The 23,283-nt window shown below is 59.1% G+C and overlaps 1 protein-coding gene across 1 annotated transcript; it reads right to left on the bottom strand.

The window, feature by feature from the left end:
* Positions 1–16,282: 16,282 nt before the first annotated feature.
* On the bottom strand, positions 16,283–18,383 carry LOC124579502. The gene is made up of 2 exons (XM_047131243.1): positions 17,132–18,383; positions 16,283–17,028 (listed from the first exon to the last, which is right to left on the bottom strand). The coding sequence occupies exons 1-2, from the start codon at positions 18,381–18,383 to the stop codon at positions 16,283–16,285; spliced, it is 1,998 nt and encodes a 665-aa protein (XP_046987199.1).
* Between the last annotated feature and the right edge of the window lie 4,900 nt (positions 18,384–23,283).

Genomic DNA, 23,283 nt, shown 5'->3' with positions numbered 1-23,283 from the left:
AATTATATGCAGACGACACAGCATACTGGAATTCTGGTCCCTCGACAAACACCATCAACAACCAGACAGCGACCTACCTGACAAAACTAGAAGACTGGATGCGACAATGGCGCATCAAACCCAACCCCACCAAAACCCAACTCATCCTATTCAAACACCGCAACATCCCCAAAAAGACAAACCAAAATCCCGACCACATCTCCCTCACGCTGTGGGGCACCCAGCTCCTCCCCTCTCCCAATGCAAAATACCTGGGCGTCCACCTCGACAAGTATCTCAACCTGAACAACCATATTAAGGAGACCCTCAGCAAAGTACGTCAACGACAACAACTCATACGACGTGTTCAAGGAAAATTTACAGGCTGCAGTGACAGGACAGCTGTAAACACCTACAAAACGTTCGTCCGCCCACTGTTTGAATATGCAGCAGCGCCTCTCGCCTGCATCTCCAAAACACAAGCTGAAAGAATCTTCCGCACCGAGAGACGAATACTACGCAGCATCCTTCGCCTCCCACCCTCCACCCCCAGACAAGAGGTCTTTGAGGAAGCTAAAGTCACCCCCGTTCAAACAAGGCTAGCCATCCTGAGAGCCCGCTATGGTAAAACCATCCTCACCTCCCGTCCTGACCTACACACAATATACACACACAGAACCAGACACAGAAACAAACCAAAACACAAATACACCTACCCACCAAGAACAATCATAAACAACACCCTCCACATCTTTCCTGACACAATACACCAACACGAACACGCAAGACAATTACACATACAGAATAACGACACTCCCACCCCCACCCACCTCCAGGCACTGAACCCCGACCGCCCGCCACCATAATCTCGACCTAATCGATTGCAACAAAACGTTCAAGTGCAACAAAATGGCACATAAATCCGCCTCCACTGTCACCCCTTTCTCCATTTCTAATTCTATTTCAACCTCCTTTGCTTGAAAATTTGTAAATAGTTCTTAAGATAACAAAACATTTATATATGATCAAACCATATTTTAAGAAAATTGTAATTAGTATGTAATTTAGCAATAAGTACAAAATAAATAAAGAAAACCAAAATGTAATACCCTCATCTCTGGCCCCAATAGAGCAACAAGCTCTCCAGCGGCCCATCCGCCTCCCTTTAGGAGCGGAAATGAATAGTTTAAAAAAAAAAAAAAAAAAAAAAAAAAAAAATAAAAAAAAAAAAAAAAAAAAAAAAAAAAAAAAAAAAAAAAAACGCGCGGGCCCGTTGTCAAGGCAGCACCGGACGCCGCGCCGCACCTAACCTCCACGCACGCCGCTCCGCTACCGCTACCGCTATGGCCCGCACAAAGCAAACGGCCCGCAAGTCCACCGGCGGAAAGGCGCCGCGCAAACAGCTCGCCACCAAGGCGGCGAGGAAGAGCGCGCCCGCCACCGGCGGCGTCAAGAAGCCCCACCGCTACAGGCCGGGCACCGTCGCCCTGCGAGAAATCAGGCGCTACCAGAAGAGCACAGAGCTGCTCATCCGCAAGCTGCCATTCCAGCGCCTAGTGCGCGAGATCGCCCAGGACTTCAAGACCGACCTGCGCTTCCAGAGCTCCGCAGTCATGGCCCTGCAGGAGGCCAGCGAGGCCTACCTCGTCGGCCTCTTCGAAGACACCAACCTGTGCGCAATCCACGCCAAGCGCGTCACCATCATGCCCAAGGACATCCAGCTCGCGCGCCGCATCCGCGGCGAGCGCGCCTAAACCGCGCCGCGGCACCGCACCGCACCGCACAAACAAAAACGGCCCTTTTCAGGGCCACTAACATCTCTCCGTCGCGAGCAAACTTTGTCGGTCGCCTGCCCGCCACACCCGCTCACTCTGCCTGCCTGCTAGCAGCGCGCAACAATCACACATCATCCCTCCCCGGCGCTCAAAGCGCACAATACCCAACGGCCGACGTCACACCGCACGGGTGGCTGGCCGGCCGCCGCTTTCGTTTTTCGAAATCAAACAAACCCGCACTCCACTCCGACGGCCAACGGCCAGGCAGGCGCGCTCGCTCGCTCTACACGCCACCGAAATCCCCCGCCGACTCCTTCCCACATCTCAACGTGCCCCCCGTTGCAAAACATAACACACACACACACAAAGGAACAAAACAAAGACCAGACACGACTCGACAAGACAGACATCCGAGAAGAACCAACGCAGGCAAGCCAACCAACGTATTCAAACAAAACAACGTGACAGAAAACCAACCGTCGGCCGCCGCCACAAACACGGCGACAATCAACCACGACAACAACACCGCTTACCGCTACCGCCGCCCACACCCGCCACCGACCCCCGCAATCCAACCACCACGGCACGCAAACAGCATCCCCACGGGCATACAGACAGACACCCACACCAAACGCAACACGACAATCAAAACCTTCCCCGACGTGCTTTGATGGCCCTGAGAAGGGCCGTTTTGGGCCGCGCGTCTCTTGCGCGCCACTAGACGACGACGGGGGGTGGGGACGACGGAGTCAAGCGCCAAACCCTTCCTTTCCCATCTCTTTCTCCTCTACTCTACTTCTTCTTCTTGGGCGAAGCCTTCGCCTTAGACGGCGTCGTCGCCTTCTTCGGGCGCGGCGCCTTCGGCTTCTTCGTCGGAACCTTGGCGGCCTTCTTCGCCTTCGACGGCGACTTGGCCTTGGCCGGCTTGGCCGCAGCCGCCTTCTTCGCACCCGCGGGAGCGGCCGACGCCGCAGACGCCTTCTTGGCGGCGCCCGCCTTCCGACCGGTCGCCGCCTTCACGCCACCAGCCTTCTTTGCGCCGGCCGCACGGGCGCCCTTCTTCTCCTTGCTGGCCGGAGCGGCGCGCTTCTTCTTGGCACCGCCAGCACGAGCCTTGCCGCCCTCGGCCGCCCCCCCGCCGCCGGCGCCGGCAAGCTTGAACGAGCCGGACGCGCCCTTCCCCTTCGTCTGCACCAGCTCGCCCGCCACGACGGCCGACTTGAGGTACTTCTTGATAAACGGCGCCAGCTTCTCCGCGTCCAGCTTGTAGTGCGCGGCTATGTACTTCTTGATCGCCTGCAGCGACGACCCGCCGCGCTCCTTCAGACTCTTGATGGCGGCCGTCACCATCTCAGAGGTGCGCGGGTGCGCAGGCTTGGCGCGCGGCTTCTTCGCAGACGACGCAGACTTGGCCTTCTTCGTAGTGCCGGTGGCGGCGGGTGCCGCAGCAGTCTCGTTCGTAGCCGCCTGATCTGCCATTTCGACGACGCGCGTAACACACAGCGAGAGCGAGCGGGACGGCAGGCAGGCACGCAAGCACAGCACAGCAGCAGAGCAGAGAATCACAAGGCCCAGCCAGTGTCGCGGGCGGGCGCGGACGGCCGAGAGAGCGGCCGCCACTCTGCGCGCCGCCGCGCCGCGCCTCCCGCGCTTGCTACCGCCCAACGTCCGACAGCCTGTGCGGAGCAGCCCCAAACCTGCGCCACAACCGCCCGCGCCTTTCAAACCACCGAGGATGGGGCTACACACAGCCACACCACAGTCGCCAACCAGTCGCCACGGCAGCGCCGCAAACCACGGCCAAACTGCAGCTACCGCGCGCTACAGCCTGGGTCGGCCCGCCGAGAATCGCCGCCCCCGCCCAAATGCCGCCCCCACAGCCCCAGCCGACGACCCGCCACAATGGCCAAACCTTCGGCAAAACTCCCACACCGTCGCCGCGGCAGCCCGGCCAGCGCGGCCGGCGCCACAGCCACACAAGCCGAGGCGTGCGGCGATGACGGCCGTGCAAACGCGCCTCCGCCGCCCCATCGCCTTCCGTCGCCCTCCCGCCGTTTCCCGATCGGCCCGCAGCCGTCGGGCCACATCGCGCGCCGTCCTCCTCCTCTCGCCCGCCAACATTCACAGCCGTTTCTCAACAATTGCCCGCCGCAAACGGACGCCGCCTGCGCAACAGGCGCCGCCGCCCCTCGCCGCTTCCGACCCAACCCCTCGACCGAGGCAAACCGCAATCCGAATCTACAGACCAACCCAATCTGCCGTCAGCACACACGACAGCCGACCTTACACGTTACGCGTTACACATTACGTTTACACGTCTAGGTTAGGTTAGGTTAGGTTAGGTTAGGTTAAGTGGACGTGGGTTAGGTTAAGGGGACTTGGGTTAGGTTAAGCGTCAAACTTAGGTTAAGCATTCAAACACGTCAGGCGTCAGAGGTTAGGTTAGCTTAGCTTAGCTTAGCTTAGCTTAGGTTAGGTTAGGTTAGGTTAGGTTAGGTTAAGGGGTCAGTGCTAGGTTAAGAAGCGTCAAACGTATGTTAAAAAAGCGTTCAAACGTGAGGCGTGAGCCGGACAGCTTACCCTTACGTAGACGTTAGGGGCTCACAGGCTGAGCTCACCTCGCCACACCACAGGTTAGGTTCGGTTCGCTCGGCTCAGCGTAAAGCGCCGAGGTCAGGGTTACGTTCGTTCAACCTTCGGGCGCCACACTTTCGGTTGAAAGGTCGCGACGGGACGACGTCGGCAGGCACGCCGCAAACGAACAAAAACGTACAGACGACGTCGAAAACCGCCGACAGACGGGGGAGCAGCACGACCACGACCAGATACCGAGCGCGAACGAGACACACGCGAACCACCCCCACCGGCCAAAGGGCACCACACAACAACCCAGAGCACCACGTGTCGACACCAGAGCAACCCGCCGCTCACGCGACATGGCTGGCACCGAAGGGCAACCGCCCGCAACTGCGCTTTCCGCGCCGGCCCGGATGCACGTCGTGCTACAACAACACCACTACCGTACACAGCCGCTGTTCACAACATCACTATCATGCGCGCCCGCGGCTCGCCGCCGTCGCAGTCGCAGCCCCAACGCCACCACTTCTGCACCACCATTCACACGCACCGCAACACAGCTCGCCGACACAGCCGAACAAAACAAACACCACACAACAACAGCAACAACGCCGCCGCCTCTACTTGTGCCGGCGACCCACCCCGCCGATGGCGCACCTTTCGCCAGCCGGCAATCGACACACACGCACCCACCCACCCCCCCGGGGCCCAGTGCAAAACAAAAAAAAAACAAAACAACACAAACGACACGGGGGAAGCGCACACCGCCACTTCGCGCGCACGCCACCAACCAGTCGTCGTCTCAAAATAACAAACACAAACAAAATAAACTAACAACTAGGGCAGGGCAACACAAAACAAAAACGCCTCGCACGAACCGCCCACAAAAAGGACAAGCACACGCACAGCCTCTGCTGACGACCACGACGCAGCGGCACGCTGCTCCTGTCCCGCGCCCCGCGCCCCACTCGATTCACAACTCACGCGACACCGTCAACGACGGGCTCGCTTCCCGCAACCTACCACCTTTCCGCCACGACGCACAGCCCCAGCCCCACCCGACGACGCCCGTGGCAACGACTGCAACTTTCACCACCGCCTCCCCCTTCCCCCCCCCAAAACACACACACACACACACACACACACACACACAGCCAGCCAAAAACGCACTCGCGACCCACACATGCACGTGCATCGGCACACGCCAACCAGTCAACGTCGACAACCACACGCAAGGCTCGAAACGAAACCGGCGTCCTTCCACGTTGCCATCAAGCTACGCGACACAAGACACAAGGAACCAACACAACAGCCGGCCCCACTAATTCCCACTCTCACGCCGCAAAAAGCACACCGAAACCGCCAAACGCACGCACATTCCCCTTCGCACTGACACCACCGACCGGCTCGCTACCACACACCTCTCGGCAGCCGTTTCACGCCAATTCGCCACACCGCCCACACAGTCGACAAGCGCCCGCCCTGTACGGCACACGCAACGACGCAGCGCAGCAAAGGGCGCCCGCAACACATACCTCTCCGCCGCCCGACGCGCCAACCGCCACACCACACCGCCAGCCACTCGCAAATTGTGCACTGCCACCAGCCACACGTCCAACACGCCGCGCCGCCTCCGGCCACCCGCCAGGGGGCGCTCACGTCCGCGACAACAGCGCGGCCCGCCGGGCCGGGCCGAACCGAACCGAGCCGCCGCTGCTCTGCACTCGGCACGGCCACACCCTGCTGCAGACCGGGCTCGTCTCTCTGTACGCGTCTGCCTGCGCATCAACACAACACGACCTTTTTTTTTTCTCTCTCTCTCTCTACCGCCATCCCTTCTTCTCGCGTTTTACTCGTTGTTGCAGCAGCGGCGCACCCCTACACATCCACAGCCCCAGCCGAGCCGGCCTCACCTCAGGGCCCGCCGCCAGCGTCTCCTCCTCGGGCACAGGTGCGGTGCTGTGGCCGCCCATCCAACCGCATTGCTGGCCGTCCAGCCACCAGGCGTTCCCACTGCCGCGAGCCACGCCGCGCACCGACCCTGCTGCAGAAAACGAAGCATAGCCAGAGACCGACCGATACACAAAGCAAGCCGTCGCCTCGCCTCTTGTCCTTCCTGCCTTCCTTCCGCCCCCGCCCTTCTCACACCACCGCCTCTCCACTTTCGCCCCCCCCCCCCCCCCCTCCTTTTTTTTTTTTTTTTTTTTTTTTCTTTCTTTCTTTCTTTCTTTCTTTGGCCCTCTCTCCTTCCCGCCATGGCGGTTACGGCACCGCCTGCAGCGGCAGACTTTTTGCGCCCACACGCCTACTCCTACCACCATTAACCTTGCCCTGCCCTGCCCATCAACGTCGCAGTCGAACCGACGCTTGCCAACACACTGCCGCCCACGTTCCTTTCTCTTTTCGGCCTACGCCCATTACGCGCCGCCGCCACAGCACCTTCCCTTCCCACAACACACCGACGTCATCACACGCACCCAAAACAGGGGCCACGACCGTGTTCCTCGCCCACTCCCATCCCGCACGGTACGCACATTCCCAACTACTACCGCGCACCCTCCCTTTCCAATCTGTGTGTCTCTGTGTCTGTGTCCTGTCCGCGCGTGACGCCTCTCAACATCCGCCGTCCCCCGTCCCCCGTCCCGTTTTCGCCCCCATGCCGTCGTCGCGCCGCCTCCGCCCCTGTCCGCCCCGCACCACACCATACACCGCTGCTTGTCCCGGCCGTTGCCACCAAAGGCGCCGACCGCAAACGCGCCACGCCGCAGCCCCCGTGCGTCTCGCGCTCGCTTGCATCTCCGTGCCGACGCTGCCTCTCTTCCCGCTCGCACTCGACCTCGACAACACAGTCTTTGGCTCCGCCACTGCGTGTTCCGGTGGTACGCACGCTGCAACACGTATGTATTCATTACCAGAGCGATGGCGAGGCATGACAGCATCTCTGTCTGACCAGAGAGTTATTTATCGTTGCTAGTCGGCGCTTGGACCGCGCCAGACGACAGTAGTGGCACGCACCGGGTCGCCAGGAACAGTTGTTATACATATATTGTAGCGCGAGTCGGGAGAGGTAGTCGTCGGTCGACAGTAGTGGCGGGTGGACGGTTGTACTGAGCGGGCGTCGGCGGCGTGCTCTGCTCGTCTCGCGACTCTGGTCACGGTTCGGGACGATGCATAGTATATTGTGTTATAATCAAAAGGTAGTGTGAAGCTGCATTGCGCAAATCTGATAACGTATGTTCATTGTACTTATTTTGTTCAACAACAAACAAAAGCCCCACTATTACTTTTTTCTAAAGTAACTTTTGTCTTTTAACGAAAAACATTCACTTTTTAAAGACTACTTCCTATGGCATTTCCCTCCAAGGAGTGCAATTAATTACCAGCCAGCACTCATTCATTGCACACAGCTGTGTAAGGGGTATCTACAATTGAGGAGCGGATATAAATGCAATTTTTTGTTTTTTTTGTGTCTTGTACCCTCCCCGCAAAATTTAAAATAATGGACAATGTTATTTACGGATGCTAATGGACATTGCGCTAATTGTAACCTCGCCCACAATGAGAGGTATTGAAAATGGCAACAAAAATGTGAAATTCGCAATCTCACTCAAATATACATTCTTCACAACATTTAAAGTCCGTTCAGTGACAAGAAACTTCAATTAAACCGAAATATCGGTCTTTGGCCCTGTGCAAAACAATCAGAATTAAAGTCTTACCTCCGAATAAATGGATGTCACATTTCTGCTCTTGTTGTTGCGCAGCGCTTGGAGGAACTGCATTGCAAATAATAATATTCTCTTTTTTTGTGATTTTAGTGACATTTTTCTTCAAAGAAGTGGAATGAAATGTGAAGTGCAACGAACTCTTTAGTTCAATAAAAACTTCAATGTTTGAAAAATGCTTTTCAAATAAACATTATTATTGGGGAACTTGTTGGAGAATAATTACAATAAATAAAATTTTTCATTATCTAATGATTATATTAATTAACAGTATACCTTATTCACCATCTTGACCAGTGTTGCCGACCGCCTACATCACACAACCGCCCTCAGCTGCTACTACTGACCGACCGCTCTGCATGACGACTATTAGCGTACTGCACGCGACGACTACTGACAGAGTACAGCCCTCAACTACACAGAGCTACAGACTCGCAACGACCGACCGACTGACTGACTGGCTGGCTGGCTGGCTGGCTGAGAACCGCTCGCAACACTCGCGCAGTCCAGCGCAAACTCTCTGGTCACAGATGCTACAATGCCTCGCCATCGCTGCTATGTTACATACGTGTTTCAGTGTCTTTTTCATTGGGGTAACGATCTTTGGCTCTTTTTATTCTGAATACAGGGCCAAAGGTCAACGCTGCTGCCCTTATACAATTTATCAGGTTTCATTATGTCTGTTGCAATGTTACATACGGTTCATTCTTTCATTAATATTATCGTTGGCTTTGTTTTGTAGGGACGTTAACATTCTGGCACATTTTTATTATCATCGGACTCTCTGCTATTTGTGCAGGGAGGTTATACCTGGGTCCATTTCCATTTCCATTTACATTTTAATATTGATAGGCTTTTTTTGTTTTCTTTTTTGTTTCTTGTTGTTTTTCCTTCTTTTTTTTTGTTGTTTTTTTTTTCTTTTTCTTTTGTTTTTCCCGCTCTCACCACCACCGCCGCATCACGCCTTCCGTTTTCTTGGTTTCTTTTCTGTTCTTCAACTGCTTCAACATCACCGCGCCCCATTTCCACACCACAGCCATCAGCCTCCAAGACGGGCAGGCGCAGTGTGCCATTTCCGGCGCACAAGCACACCCGTACGGTACTCTCCTCGCCCCCACGCCACCAACAACACAGCGACCACGCGGCTTTCAGGCACGGCACCGGCGAAATGCGCCGCCCCCGCCCCTCCGCGCATCCGTCCGTCTCGCCACGTTCACTGACAGCCGCGTCTGCGGCTACACCACGACAACCACAACACAACACAACACCGCTCCCCTCCCTGGCAACTCATTGTTTTTCTCCTCCTCTTTTGCACAAACCACAACGCCGAGCACAGGCGCAAGCCACCCACACCGCGCCCCTCCCCGTCCCGTCTTTGGCCGCCGCTCCTCGTTTGCCCCCTCCCATCTCCCGAAATGCCATGCCAGCAGCGTTACGCATGCCCCTCCCCTGTCCACACAACACTACCGCCAAACGAACAGCCTTCCGGGCCACATGCAGGGCACGCCCACCTCCAAACACTGCCAATTCACGGACGCACACACACACACACACACACACACACACACACACTCACTCACTTTCTCGACACCTTTCTGTACGGAGGGTGCGTCATCTCGACCGTGACAGAGTGACGGCAACTATCGACGATCCATTTCCCCCCACTGGTAACACATGTCCACTAACACCTACATACATCATTCAAGTACACAGACAATAGCATACACACAATGGGAGGGCACACGAACATGGACGGCACGGCACTGTCATACACTCTTCCTCAGAACCATATCAACAAACGTTACGTACATCCGGGAAAGCGAAAGCGAAAGCGAAAGCAAAAGCAAAAGCAAAGGCAAAGCCCAATGCAGCCGTCAAAGGTAACGTTCACCACGGCAGCCGCGCCGCCGTTAAACGCATTTCAGTGCGGCTCCAATACGCCTCCGACACGGGAACGTTCCGTTGCTCTACGAATGCGTTTCTCCCCTTTTTCCCTTCCTCTCTCTCTTTTGCCCCCCCTCTGTCCTTTCCTCCTTGCACTCTTGCCTCATTCCTCACGTTCTGCCCAGACATTCGACCGATCAAAGTCAACCTTTCGTTACCGTTCTCAAGCGCGACGGTGTACAACAGTATGACGGGTGTGCCCAAGACTTCGGTTCAGTTGCGTGACGCCGGTCTATCGCGCCGATCGACAGTTACTCAGCGGGCGACGGATCGGACCACGTCACCGACACACAAAACACTTTCAAACAAACAAATACATACCGGATGGACACAGACAAACACGTGTACAGACAGACATTCGCCAAACAAACGACCGCCGCCGTCGTCGTCGTCGTCGTCTAGCGTCGCGCTTACTGTACTGCACTGGACACGCGTGCATCTTGAATGACGACATCGGTGTGCGTGCGTCGTACGCACTCAGTCAGACACGGCTATCAAAAATCAGAGTCGAATGGTACATCATCGTGCGTGTCGCCGTACACGTACAGTACAATACAACAACAATGCGTCCTTAATGGCACGTTCATTTCAACGTCACTCACACACCTCCACGCTGCAGTTACGTCGCACCATTGTCAAACTCGGCGTACAGCAAAGGGAATAGTGGGCGGCAAAAAAAAAAAAAAAAAAAAAAAAAAACCAAACAAAAACATTTCACATTTCACCCTCGCCATGTATGTTGTGCAAAAAACAAACCCGCAAACGGCCGTCGTTACGGTGACACAAAAGTCGCCGATCGCACTGTCCCCCCTCGCAGACAGGTAACACACACACACCAACACCAACGGGTCAAAACCACTCCAACGAGGCGTGCCACCATTCCACGCCACGGCGACCAACCTCGTGGCCGTACCCCGCAACACGCTTTGACGCGCCCCCCCCCACCCACAATCAAAATGCACACATACATCACAGCCGTCCACACAAACAACAACAACAACAACAACAACAACAACAACAATTCCGCCCTTCCCGCAAAAGGCAAGTTGGTGGCCCTGAAAAGGGCCGTTTTGCCGCTCTCGCAACGGAGGAGCCTTCTCCATCCTTCCTTCCATTCCAGAGCCACCTCCTTACTTGGAGCTCGTGTACTTGGTCACCGCCTTCGTGCCCTCGCTCACGGCGTGCTTGGCCAGCTCGCCAGGCAGCAACAGCCGCACAGCGGTCTGGATCTCGCGGGACGTGATGGTCGAGCGCTTGTTGTAGTGCGCCAGGCGAGAAGCCTCGGCCGCAATGCGCTCGAAAATGTCGTTCACGAAGCTGTTCATGATGCTCATCGCCTTCGACGAGATGCCCGTGTCAGGGTGCACCTGCTTCAGCACCTTGTAGATGTAGATGGCATAGCTCTCCTTCCTCTTGCGCTTCTTCTTCTTGTCGCCCTTCGAAATGTTCTTCTGCGCCTTGCCAGCCTTCTTGGCGGCCTTCCCGCTAGTCTTGGGCGGCATCTCGAACGAACGTACGGCAGCAGCAACACCAGTAGCAAGCGCTCCGCTCTAGTCAGCGTCTCCCCACACAGTGGCACCCGCCGCCAGCCGCCGCCGCACCTTTACCAGCTCGCCCTGTTGCGGCCGCCGACCAATGGGGCGCGCGCGCAACCGGCCGCCGCACCCGAGCCCATAAAGCACCCCCACCCCGGCTGCGCCGGCACGCACTCCGCTGCTCGACTCGCTGCCGCTCGCACCGGTCGTTTTCGTTTCCGTTTCGTGTGCACCGTCGCTAGCCCATCGCCATGTCCGGACGCGGAAAGGGAGGCAAAGTCAAGGGCAAGTCAAAGTCCCGCTCAAGCAGGGCCGGGCTCCAGTTCCCGGTCGGCAGAATCCACCGCCTCCTGCGCAAGGGAAACTACGCAGAGCGCGTCGGCGCCGGGGCGCCCGTCTACCTCGCCGCCGTCATGGAGTACCTCGCGGCTGAGGTGCTCGAGCTGGCCGGAAACGCGGCCCGCGACAACAAGAAGACGCGCATCATCCCGCGCCACCTGCAGCTTGCCATCCGCAACGACGAGGAGCTCAACAAGCTCCTGTCGGGCGTCACCATCGCACAGGGTGGTGTCCTGCCCAACATCCAGGCCGTCCTGCTGCCAAAGAAGACCGAGAAGAAGGCCTAAAGGAGGCCAGGCAATCGCAGCGCCGCGTGCTCCCCTGCACGCAACGCGCTTTGCCGGCTCGGCCCACAACAATCGGCCCTTTTCAGGGCCACCACACAAACCTACGTCCAAAGCAAAATTTCAGTCGTCCTCGCCGCACCTTGTTTTGTTTTTTAACTTTGCACTTTCACAGCACAGCCGCCGCCGGCGCACGTCCGCCATCTTGTCGTCCACACAGCCCGTGTGGCCCAACACACACACACACACACACACATTTTGCACGGTCGCAGTCGCCTTCCAAACGACAACGGCAGCAATAATGACCATTGTTAAAGGGAGGCGTGTCGACACACCGCCCTCCACTCCCGCGCGCAACGGCCGTCGACACGAACGAAACAGCTGATCCGGCCGCCTATGCCCACACGCCTTGCCTCGGAAACCCCAACGCCGCCGCAAACACACAGAGCCAAACCACGCAAGCAAATAATCACCGCCTCTCGCACAACAACACACAGCCCGCCATCTCCGTCGCGATCGATACAAAGACACACAATAACAAACACAAACGAAGCAGCTCCACACACAGCCAGCCACATGACACGTTTCCTTTCCTTCTCCCCTCCCAGTCACATCACGTCGCTCAAACGGACGGAAGGAAAGAAAGAAAGAAAGAAAGAACGAAACAAACAACACAGCGCACACACGCAGCAACAACACAGACTCTTTCGCACTTTTCAACTTCCGAACAGTGTGGTGGCCCTGAAAAGGGCCGTTTTCTAGTCTCTCCCACCCACAAGCACGGCCGCGGGAAGGCCAGCGCCCGCTGCGACGCAGCCTAACCGCCGAAACCGTACAGGGTGCGCCCCTGCCTCTTCAGGGCGTACACCACGTCCATGGCCGTCACAGTCTTGCGCTTGGCGTGCTCAGTGTACGTCACCGCGTCGCGGATCACGTTCTCCAGGAACACCTTCAGCACCCCGCGGGTCTCCTCGTAGATCAGACCAGAGATGCGCTTCACGCCGCCCCTGCGAGCCAGGCGGCGGATGGCGGGCTTCGTGATGCCCTGGATGTTGTCGCGCAACACCTTGCGGTGCCGCTTGGCGCCACCCTTGCCGAGCCCCTTTCCTCCCTTGCCGCGGCCTGTCATCCTTCCTCGGGCAAAGCAAAACGTGCACAAACAGCAGCTGCAGCGGCTGGAGAGTCGGCTACGGTCTGCGCCCAGCCGTGTGTGCAAATGTGTGGAACATGCGTGTTTGTTCCACGTGATTTAGTTGTAGGTTATAATAGCCTATCGCTATTTTTCCTACAATAAGCAGTGTCTTCTTTATGGGGTAGGCTTATGTTTTTCTATGCTGTCCTGCACTGCGGACTTTGTGTTAGGGTATGCTGCGTGATTACTGCCGCAGCAAGTCTGGCCAGCGAAGGGACGCTCGCCAGTGTGGCCGGTGGCCGAGTCCTCTAACCAGTTGGTTGGCTGACCTCTCGGCCTTTTCATAGAAGGTCGTCGCTGTATCTCTGAATCGTTGCCGCAGCGGCTTGATTCCAGCGACGTGGTGGAGCTCCTCTGTTGGGAAGTCCTTGGGTAGATGCAGTGCAAGACGCAACGCCCTGTTTTGTATTGTCTGAAGGCGTTTGAGGTTGGTTTCAGCCGTGTTGCCCCACACGACTGCGGCGTACTCCAGCAGCGGTCGAATGGCGGCCTTGTACAGCGTAAGACCGACGTCTTCTGGCAGCGTTGTCGTGGGGTTGAGCACTGGGTAGAGCAGCCTCAATCTACCCAGTGCCTTTCCTCTGGTTGCTTCTATATGTTGCTGCCATGTGAGACGCCGGTCTAAAGTAACGCCTAAGTACTTGGCGGTGTGGCTCCAAGGTACTGGCACACCACACACCGAGACTGTCGGCGCGTCTTGACGGAGGGGGCGATTTGTGATGATTATCGCCTGGCTCTTGTCTCCGTTGTAGGCGAGGCGCCACTTTCTTGCCCACTCCGAGAGCTCGTCGGTGGCTGCCTGTAGACGCCGCTGCAAGACGTCGACGCTCCAGCTGCTGCTGTAGATCGCCGTGTCGTCAGCATAAAGCGCCGTCTGGACGCGGTTCGTGCGTGGCAGGTCGGCGGTATAGAGGGAGTACAGCGTCGGACCGATGACCGAGCCTTGAGGTACACCCGCAAGTATACGGCGCTCCGTGGAAATTCCACTGGAAGCACGGACGTGAAACGTCCTTTCCTGCAGATAGCTCTGCAGGAGCCTCACGTGCGACACAGGTACCCCCTGCACAAGAAGCTTGTACAGGAGGCCGTCATGCCACACGGAGTCAAAGGCACGAGACACGTCCAGCAAGAGAGCGCCGAAATACTTACGTCGGTCAACGGCTCCAAACGCTTCCTCCGTCAGGCGGAGCAGCTGGTGCGTCGTCGCGTGTTCCCGACGGAACCCGAACTGCTCGTCGGGGAGAAGTCCTTCGGCGTTTACATGCGCCAGCAGGCGGACCAGGTACAACCTTTCGAAGACCTTGGAAGTTGCTGGTAGAAGACTGATGGGCCGGTAGTTCTTCGCAATGCGCGCGTCCTTCCCCGGCTTCGGCAAGGCGACTACCTCAGCATGCTTCCAACAGGCTGGATACTCGCTGGAGCGCAGAATCCCGTTAAAAATGGCCGCAAGATGTTGTGCTGCGGCGTCGGGAAGCTGCTTCAGCATCAGGTTTGAGATGTTGTCTGCTCCGCCTGCTTTCTTGCGCTGAAGGTGGCGAAGCTGGAGTTGCACTTCGTCCGACGAGACAGGCTGAATCTCGTCGTCCTCTGCGCGTTCACGTAAGAAGACTGGAAGACGGTCTGCTACGAGGCGGACGTGTTCTTCGTCGATGGGGTCCTCCATGGGGGTAAAGTTTGCAGCGAAGGCATCAGCCAGTGCATTAGCCTTGGCGTCTGGTTCGCTAACAAACCTGTTACCCACTAGCAGAGGCGGTATGGGCTGCGTGCGGCGTAGGAAGCTTTTCATGGACTTCCACGCCGACCCGTCCTCGATGTCAAGTTGCCCTATTTTCGCAGCCCACTCAGCGTTTCGATGCGCATCCACGTCCGCCCTGATGTGGCGGCGCATACGATTTAGTTCCCGCTTGGTACGCGGGTTACGCGTGAGCTGCCATTCCCGCTGCAGCCTGTTTTTGGCAGCTATGGCGTCACGGATGCGTTGCGGGAGCTGGTGAGGGAGGTGAACTTCCTCCGCTGGACGCCTGGCGGGAGTTGCGGCTGTGGCTGCATCTGTGATGGCTTGCGACAGGTGCTGAAGTGCGGCGTCGGCGCCATCGGCGTCGACGTCGGGGAGTGTCGTCAGGGCTTCCGTGACATTTGCTCGGTACTCTTCCCAATTTATGCCTCTTAGGTCGAGTCCTCTGCGTTGCAACGGAGTGACGTCGGCGTCGAGCACGAAGATGACTGGCAAGTGGTCGGACGCGAGTGCCGTTCGGGTACTGGCCGCCACGTGCTGCCGTATGCCTTTCATTATGATGAAGTCCAACACGTCCTCCCGTCCGCGTGTTGGATAGATGGTGGCGTCGTGCGGTCCTACTGCGATCGCGTCGTGGCGCTCTATTACGCGCTGTAGCCGTCTGCCGCTGGCGTTCGTAAGGCGGCTATTCCAAGCCGCGTGCTTCGCGTTCCAGTCTCCCCCAAGTATGAGGTTTCCTTGGAGGGACAGGAGTTTGTTGGCGTCCGCGACGTCCAGTTGTCCGCGCGGCGGCCTGTAGACAGCGCAGAAGGTTATTCTGCCGTGCACAGTGTCGACTGCGACTGCGGCTGCTTCAGTCGACGTCAGTTCTGGCACGGGAACCCGATGGTGTCTGATGGAACGCCGGACGTAAACGGCCGTCCCACCTCCTGCCGTCGGCCTGTCGTAGCGGTGGCAGACGTAATTAGCGACGCCGACTCGTACGCCTGGCTTTAGGTGAGTTTCCGCGACGAGGCAGATGTCTATGTCCTCGTCGCGCAGAAACTGCCGGAATTCTCCGTCCTGCGTTCTCAAGCCATTGGCGTTGAATACGCATACCTTGAGGCTTCTTGGGTTTTCAGGCATGACGGGCGGTGGACGAGGTTACGGCGAGTACTTGCTGTACTGCGGCCATCAGCTCGGTCACGCGAGCCATCATTAGTTGCATCGTGTCAAGGAGACGGTCGATGCGGTCGCCATCTTGTCGGGGGCCGACATCATGGCGGACGGTGTGTACGCCATTTTGTCGGGGCCCGACAGAATGGCCGTCGCGCGTGGCCTGGTTTCCGCTGGGCTGCTGGCCGCCGTTGGTGTGGGCTGCTGCAGCAGGCTGCTGGCCGGTGATTGGCCGCTGCCGGCGCCATCGCGGTTCGGGGAAGTCGGCCATGCTGGACCGGTCCGGGACGGGCGGCGCTGATTGGTCCGCTCCGTTACGGCGAGGCGCGGTGGTAGGAGCTGCTTGCCGAGGTAGGGGCGCAGGCGGGGGAACTGCCTGCGGCTGGGCCGCCACTGGCGCGGCGCGCTGTGGCGGGGGAGGCGGGCCTGCGGCCTGGTTGGCTGCGGCCGGTGCTGCGTGATGGCGTGCTTGTACCTGCTGTGAGGCGGCGGGCGGAGCCTGTCCGCCATCGCGCTCCGTTGCTGGTGGCGTGTTCTGCGGCCGCCTGCGGGGTGGCTGCCGCTCTTTGTTCCGGGCGTCGGAGTTCCCGCGCTGCTGGGCGAGGTTGACGACCGCCTCGGAATGTGCTCGGCCGGATGCGCGGCCTCGACGGCCGCGTTTCCTCTTTGTCTGGCTGTGGCTGTGCGTTGGGGCTCCACGTGGGTGCGATGTTCCCGCTGAAACTCTTCGCTGCTGCGCTTCGTTTCCGCGGGCGCGAGCCGCAAACGTTTTGTGTTTTGTGCAACCTCTGTAATTTGCGCAGTGCTCTTCACCACAGAGTTTGCACTTAGGCGTAAAGTCTTGGTGTGGTACACCATTTTTAGCACACGCTTCGGTGGCGTGTTGCTCACCGCACTTAACACAATACTCGGGCATTCCACAGTACTTAGTCGAGTGGCCGAGTTCCAGGCAGCGATAGCACTGAGCGTATGCAGCTTTGTTGCGAAGCACTTCTGCGCACACTTCCAAGTTGCCTATCCGCTTGAGTTGGAAAAGCTTCCGGTTTTCCGCCGTGTTGTTTGCAATTACCAGGAAGAGCGGGTTGCGTCCCTTGGTGCGATGAAGTTTCATTCTTATAACTTCTTCAACGCAGTAGCCCATTTGTTCCAGATCTTCCTTCAACTCTTCTGGTTTCATGGTGCGCGGTATTTTGCGGAATACAACCTTCAGGGGCTTCTTCCTGTTGGAGCTGAAGGTGTAGAAGTTCCAGCCCCGTCTGGTGCATTCCTCGCTGACCTTTACGAAGTGTTCGGTGGTTTTCACCTTCACTTTGTGAAGGTCATCGCCTGTCGCGCTGATGGTGTAGCTGTCTTTGCCAATCAGTAAGTTCAGAGCGTTCTGCAGCTCACGAAAGTGGCCATCGAACTTTACTATAAGCGGCGGCAGTGCGCGACGCTGCTGCGGCGGTGGCAGTGTCAGCTCCTCGTCTTCCGAGTCACTAAGTGCTAGGAAGCTGTTGCTCGTGCCTACTGGTGCTGCTGTGGGTTGTCGTGTGGCTTTTGCGGTCTTCGTTGCAGTTACGAAGCCGTCATTGTCCACTTTGGACTTCGGCGTGCGGCGGAGAGTTTTTGTCCCGGCTTTGGTGCCGTTTTGCGCGTATTCCTTGCGGAACTTGCGCGTGTCCGGGGCTGAGGAGTCGTCGTCGGACTTCTGCCTCTTCCTCGAGGCACGTGACGTAGACGCTTGTGAGCCTGCCGGCGTCTGCTCTGTCTGCATTTCCTCTTCGTCGTTGTCGGAATCGACTCCGAGGGGTGCAGCGGCTGCGTGCGGCATGAGACTCACCAGAAGCTGGAGTGCTTCGTCGCTGTCTTGCTGCGCTGTGGGGGCGTCCACGGGCGTCTCCAGCGGCTGCTGCAGCGACGCACAACACTCGCGAGAGATCGAAATCACGGTTTCACTTTCGCGAGTGACGCGATAGGCGTGAGCACGGTCGACGCTCGTTGGGGGAGGAGTACTATCAGAAACACTCGGTAGTGAAACTGATGTACTCAACTCGACCCCGTTAGCGTACAGGGACGCGGCCCTGTCCGCTGGAGCTGTCGGAAGCGCATTAGCTGCCTCGGGAGCGGAGCGCTCGGCGCGTGCGTCCGTCTCGCTCGGCATCGCTAACTCGAGTCTGCGCCCAGCGCGCCCGCCGCCCCCCTATATAGACTCTGGCCCGCCCTCCCCCCACCACGCGCAACCGAGGGCATATAAGCGCAGCACGGAGGCGCGCGGGCCCGTTGTCAAGGCAGCACCGGACGCCGCGCCGCACCTAACCTCCACGCACGCCGCTCCGCTACCGCTACCGCTATGGCCCGCACAAAGCAAACGGCCCGCAAGTCCACCGGCGGAAAGGCGCCGCGCAAACAGCTCGCCACCAAGGCGGCGAGGAAGAGCGCGCCCGCCACCGGCGGCGTCAAGAAGCCCCACCGCTACAGGCCGGGCACCGTCGCCCTGCGAGAAATCAGGCGCTACCAGAAGAGCACAGAGCTGCTCATCCGCAAGCTGCCATTCCAGCGCCTAGTGCGCGAGATCGCCCAGGACTTCAAGACCGACCTGCGCTTCCAGAGCTCCGCAGTCATGGCCCTGCAGGAGGCCAGCGAGGCCTACCTCGTCGGCCTCTTCGAAGACACCAACCTGTGCGCAATCCACGCCAAGCGCGTCACCATCATGCCCAAGGACATCCAGCTCGCGCGCCGCATCCGCGGCGAGCGCGCCTAAACCGCGCCGCGGCACCGCACCGCACCGCACAAACAAAAACGGCCCTTTTCAGGGCCACTAACATCTCTCCGTCGCGAGCAAACTTTGTCGGTCGCCTGCCCGCCACACCCGCTCACTCTGCCTGCCTGCTAGCAGCGCGCAACAATCACACATCATCCCTCCCCGGCGCTCAAAGCGCACAATACCCAACGGCCGACGTCACACCGCACGGGTGGCTGGCCGGCCGCCGCTTTCGTTTTTCGAAATCAAACAAACCCGCACTCCACTCCGACGGCCAACGGCCAGGCAGGCGCGCTCGCTCGCTCTACACGCCACCGAAATCCCCCGCCGACTCCTTCCCACATCTCAACGTGCCCCCCGTTGCAAAACATAACACACACACACACAAAGGAACAAAACAAAGACCAGACACGACTCGACAAGACAGACATCCGAGAAGAACCAACGCAGGCAAGCCAACCAACGTATTCAAACAAAACAACGTGACAGAAAACCAACCGTCGGCCGCCGCCACAAACACGGCGACAATCAACCACGACAACAACACCGCTTACCGCTACCGCCGCCCACACCCGCCACCGACCCCCGCAATCCAACCACCACGGCACGCAAACAGCATCCCCACGGGCATACAGACAGACACCCACACCAAACGCAACACGACAATCAAAACCTTCCCCGACGTGCTTTGATGGCCCTGAGAAGGGCCGTTTTGGGCCGCGCGTCTCTTGCGCGCCACTAGACGACGACGGGGGGTGGGGACGACGGAGTCAAGCGCCAAACCCTTCCTTTCCCATCTCTTTCTCCTCTACTCTACTTCTTCTTCTTGGGCGAAGCCTTCGCCTTAGACGGCGTCGTCGCCTTCTTCGGGCGCGGCGCCTTCGGCTTCTTCGTCGGAACCTTGGCGGCCTTCTTCGCCTTCGACGGCGACTTGGCCTTGGCCGGCTTGGCCGCAGCCGCCTTCTTCGCACCCGCGGGAGCGGCCGACGCCGCAGACGCCTTCTTGGCGGCGCCCGCCTTCCGACCGGTCGCCGCCTTCACGCCACCAGCCTTCTTTGCGCCGGCCGCACGGGCGCCCTTCTTCTCCTTGCTGGCCGGAGCGGCGCGCTTCTTCTTGGCACCGCCAGCACGAGCCTTGCCGCCCTCGGCCGCCCCCCCGCCGCCGGCGCCGGCAAGCTTGAACGAGCCGGACGCGCCCTTCCCCTTCGTCTGCACCAGCTCGCCCGCCACGACGGCCGACTTGAGGTACTTCTTGATAAACGGCGCCAGCTTCTCCGCGTCCAGCTTGTAGTGCGCGGCTATGTACTTCTTGATCGCCTGCAGCGACGACCCGCCGCGCTCCTTCAGACTCTTGATGGCGGCCGTCACCATCTCAGAGGTGCGCGGGTGCGCAGGCTTGGCGCGCGGCTTCTTCGCAGACGACGCAGACTTGGCCTTCTTCGTAGTGCCGGTGGCGGCGGGTGCCGCAGCAGTCTCGTTCGTAGCCGCCTGATCTGCCATTTCGACGACGCGCGTAACACACAGCGAGAGCGAGCGGGACGGCAGGCAGGCACGCAAGCACAGCACAGCAGCAGAGCAGAGAATCACAAGGCCCAGCCAGTGTCGCGGGCGGGCGCGGACGGCCGAGAGAGCGGCCGCCACTCTGCGCGCCGCCGCGCCGCGCCTCCCGCGCTTGCTACCGCCCAACGTCCGACAGCCTGTGCGGAGCAGCCCCAAACCTGCGCCACAACCGCCCGCGCCTTTCAAACCACCGAGGATGGGGCTACACACAGCCACACCACAGTCGCCAACCAGTCGCCACGGCAGCGCCGCAAACCACGGCCAAACTGCAGCTACCGCGCGCTACAGCCTGGGTCGGCCCGCCGAGAATCGCCGCCCCCGCCCAAATGCCGCCCCCACAGCCCCAGCCGACGACCCGCCACAATGGCCAAACCTTCGGCAAAACTCCCACACCGTCGCCGCGGCAGCCCGGCCAGCGCGGCCGGCGCCACAGCCACACAAGCCGAGGCGTGCGGCGATGACGGCCGTGCAAACGCGCCTCCGCCGCCCCATCGCCTTCCGTCGCCCTCCCGCCGTTTCCCGATCGGCCCGCAGCCGTCGGGCCACATCGCGCGCCGTCCTCCTCCTCTCGCCCGCCAACATTCACAGCCGTTTCTCAACAATTGCCCGCCGCAAACGGACGCCGCCTGCGCAACAGGCGCCGCCGCCCCTCGCCGCTTCCGACCCAACCCCTCGACCGAGGCAAACCGCAATCCGAATCTACAGACCAACCCAATCTGCCGTCAGCACACACGACAGCCGACCTTACACGTTACGCGTTACACATTACGTTTACACGTCTAGGTTAGGTTAGGTTAGGTTAGGTTAGGTTAAGTGGACGTGGGTTAGGTTAAGGGGACTTGGGTTAGGTTAAGCGTCAAACTTAGGTTAAGCATTCAAACACGTCAGGCGTCAGAGGTTAGGTTAGCTTAGCTTAGCTTAGCTTAGCTTAGGTTAGGTTAGGTTAGGTTAGGTTAGGTTAAGGGGTCAGTGCTAGGTTAAGAAGCGTCAAACGTATGTTAAAAAAGCGTTCAAACGTGAGGCGTGAGCCGGACAGCTTACCCTTACGTAGACGTTAGGGGCTCACAGGCTGAGCTCACCTCGCCACACCACAGGTTAGGTTCGGTTCGCTCGGCTCAGCGTAAAGCGCCGAGGTCAGGGTTACGTTCGTTCAACCTTCGGGCGCCACACTTTCGGTTGAAAGGTCGCGACGGGACGACGTCGGCAGGCACGCCGCAAACGAACAAAAACGTACAGACGACGTCGAAAACCGCCGACAGACGGGGGAGCAGCACGACCACGACCAGATACCGAGCGCGAACGAGACACACGCGAACCACCCCCACCGGCCAAAGGGCACCACACAACAACCCAGAGCACCACGTGTCGACACCAGAGCAACCCGCCGCTCACGCGACATGGCTGGCACCGAAGGGCAACCGCCCGCAACTGCGCTTTCCGCGCCGGCCCGGATGCACGTCGTGCTACAACAACACCACTACCGTACACAGCCGCTGTTCACAACATCACTATCATGCGCGCCCGCGGCTCGCCGCCGTCGCAGTCGCAGCCCCAACGCCACCACTTCTGCACCACCATTCACACGCACCGCAACACAGCTCGCCGACACAGCCGAACAAAACAAACACCACACAACAACAGCAACAACGCCGCCGCCTCTACTTGTGCCGGCGACCCACCCCGCCGATGGCGCACCTTTCGCCAGCCGGCAATCGACACACACGCACCCACCCACCCCCCCGGGGCCCAGTGCAAAACAAAAAAAAAACAAAACAACACAAACGACACGGGGGAAGCGCACACCGCCACTTCGCGCGCACGCCACCAACCAGTCGTCGTCTCAAAATAACAAACACAAACAAAATAAACTAACAACTAGGGCAGGGCAACACAAAACAAAAACGCCTCGCACGAACCGCCCACAAAAAGGACAAGCACACGCACAGCCTCTGCTGACGACCACGACGCAGCGGCACGCTGCTCCTGTCCCGCGCCCCGCGCCCCACTCGATTCACAACTCACGCGACACCGTCAACGACGGGCTCGCTTCCCGCAACCTACCACCTTTCCGCCACGACGCACAGCCCCAGCCCCACCCGACGACGCCCGTGGCAACGACTGCAACTTTCACCACCGCCTCCCCCTTCCCCCCCCCAAAACACACACACACACACACACACACACACACAGCCAGCCAAAAACGCACTCGCGACCCACACATGCACGTGCATCGGCACACGCCAACCAGTCAACGTCGACAACCACACGCAAGGCTCGAAACGAAACCGGCGTCCTTCCACGTTGCCATCAAGCTACGCGACACAAGACACAAGGAACCAACACAACAGCCGGCCCCACTAATTCCCACTCTCACGCCGCAAAAAGCACACCGAAACCGCCAAACGCACGCACATTCCCCTTCGCACTGACACCACCGACCGGCTCGCTACCACACACCTCTCGGCAGCCGTTTCACGCCAATTCGCCACACCGCCCACACAGTCGACAAGCGCCCGCCCTGTACGGCACACGCAACGACGCAGCGCAGCAAAGGGCGCCCGCAACACATACCTCTCCGCCGCCCGACGCGCCAACCGCCACACCACACCGCCAGCCACTCGCAAATTGTGCACTGCCACCAGCCACACGTCCAACACGCCGCGCCGCCTCCGGCCACCCGCCAGGGGGCGCTCACGTCCGCGACAACAGCGCGGCCCGCCGGGCCGGGCCGAACCGAACC

Source organism: Schistocerca americana, unplaced genomic scaffold (genome assembly GCF_021461395.2).
Source record: "Schistocerca americana isolate TAMUIC-IGC-003095 unplaced genomic scaffold, iqSchAmer2.1 HiC_scaffold_307, whole genome shotgun sequence".
In the NCBI taxonomy this organism is placed as follows: domain Eukaryota; kingdom Metazoa; phylum Arthropoda; class Insecta; order Orthoptera; family Acrididae; genus Schistocerca; species Schistocerca americana.
Note: the sequence above shows the minus strand (reverse complement) of the source record. Positions and strands in the feature narration are given on the sequence as shown.

Coding starts and splice junctions, on each gene's coding strand:
- LOC124579502 (XM_047131243.1), bottom strand. CDS start 18,383: ATGCCGAGCGAGACGGACGCACGCGCCGAGCGCTCCGCTCCCGAGGCA. Junction 17,029..17,131: donor CGAGTATTGTGTTAAGTGCG/GTGAGCAACACG, acceptor CGCAAATTACAG/AGGTTGCACAAAACACAAAA.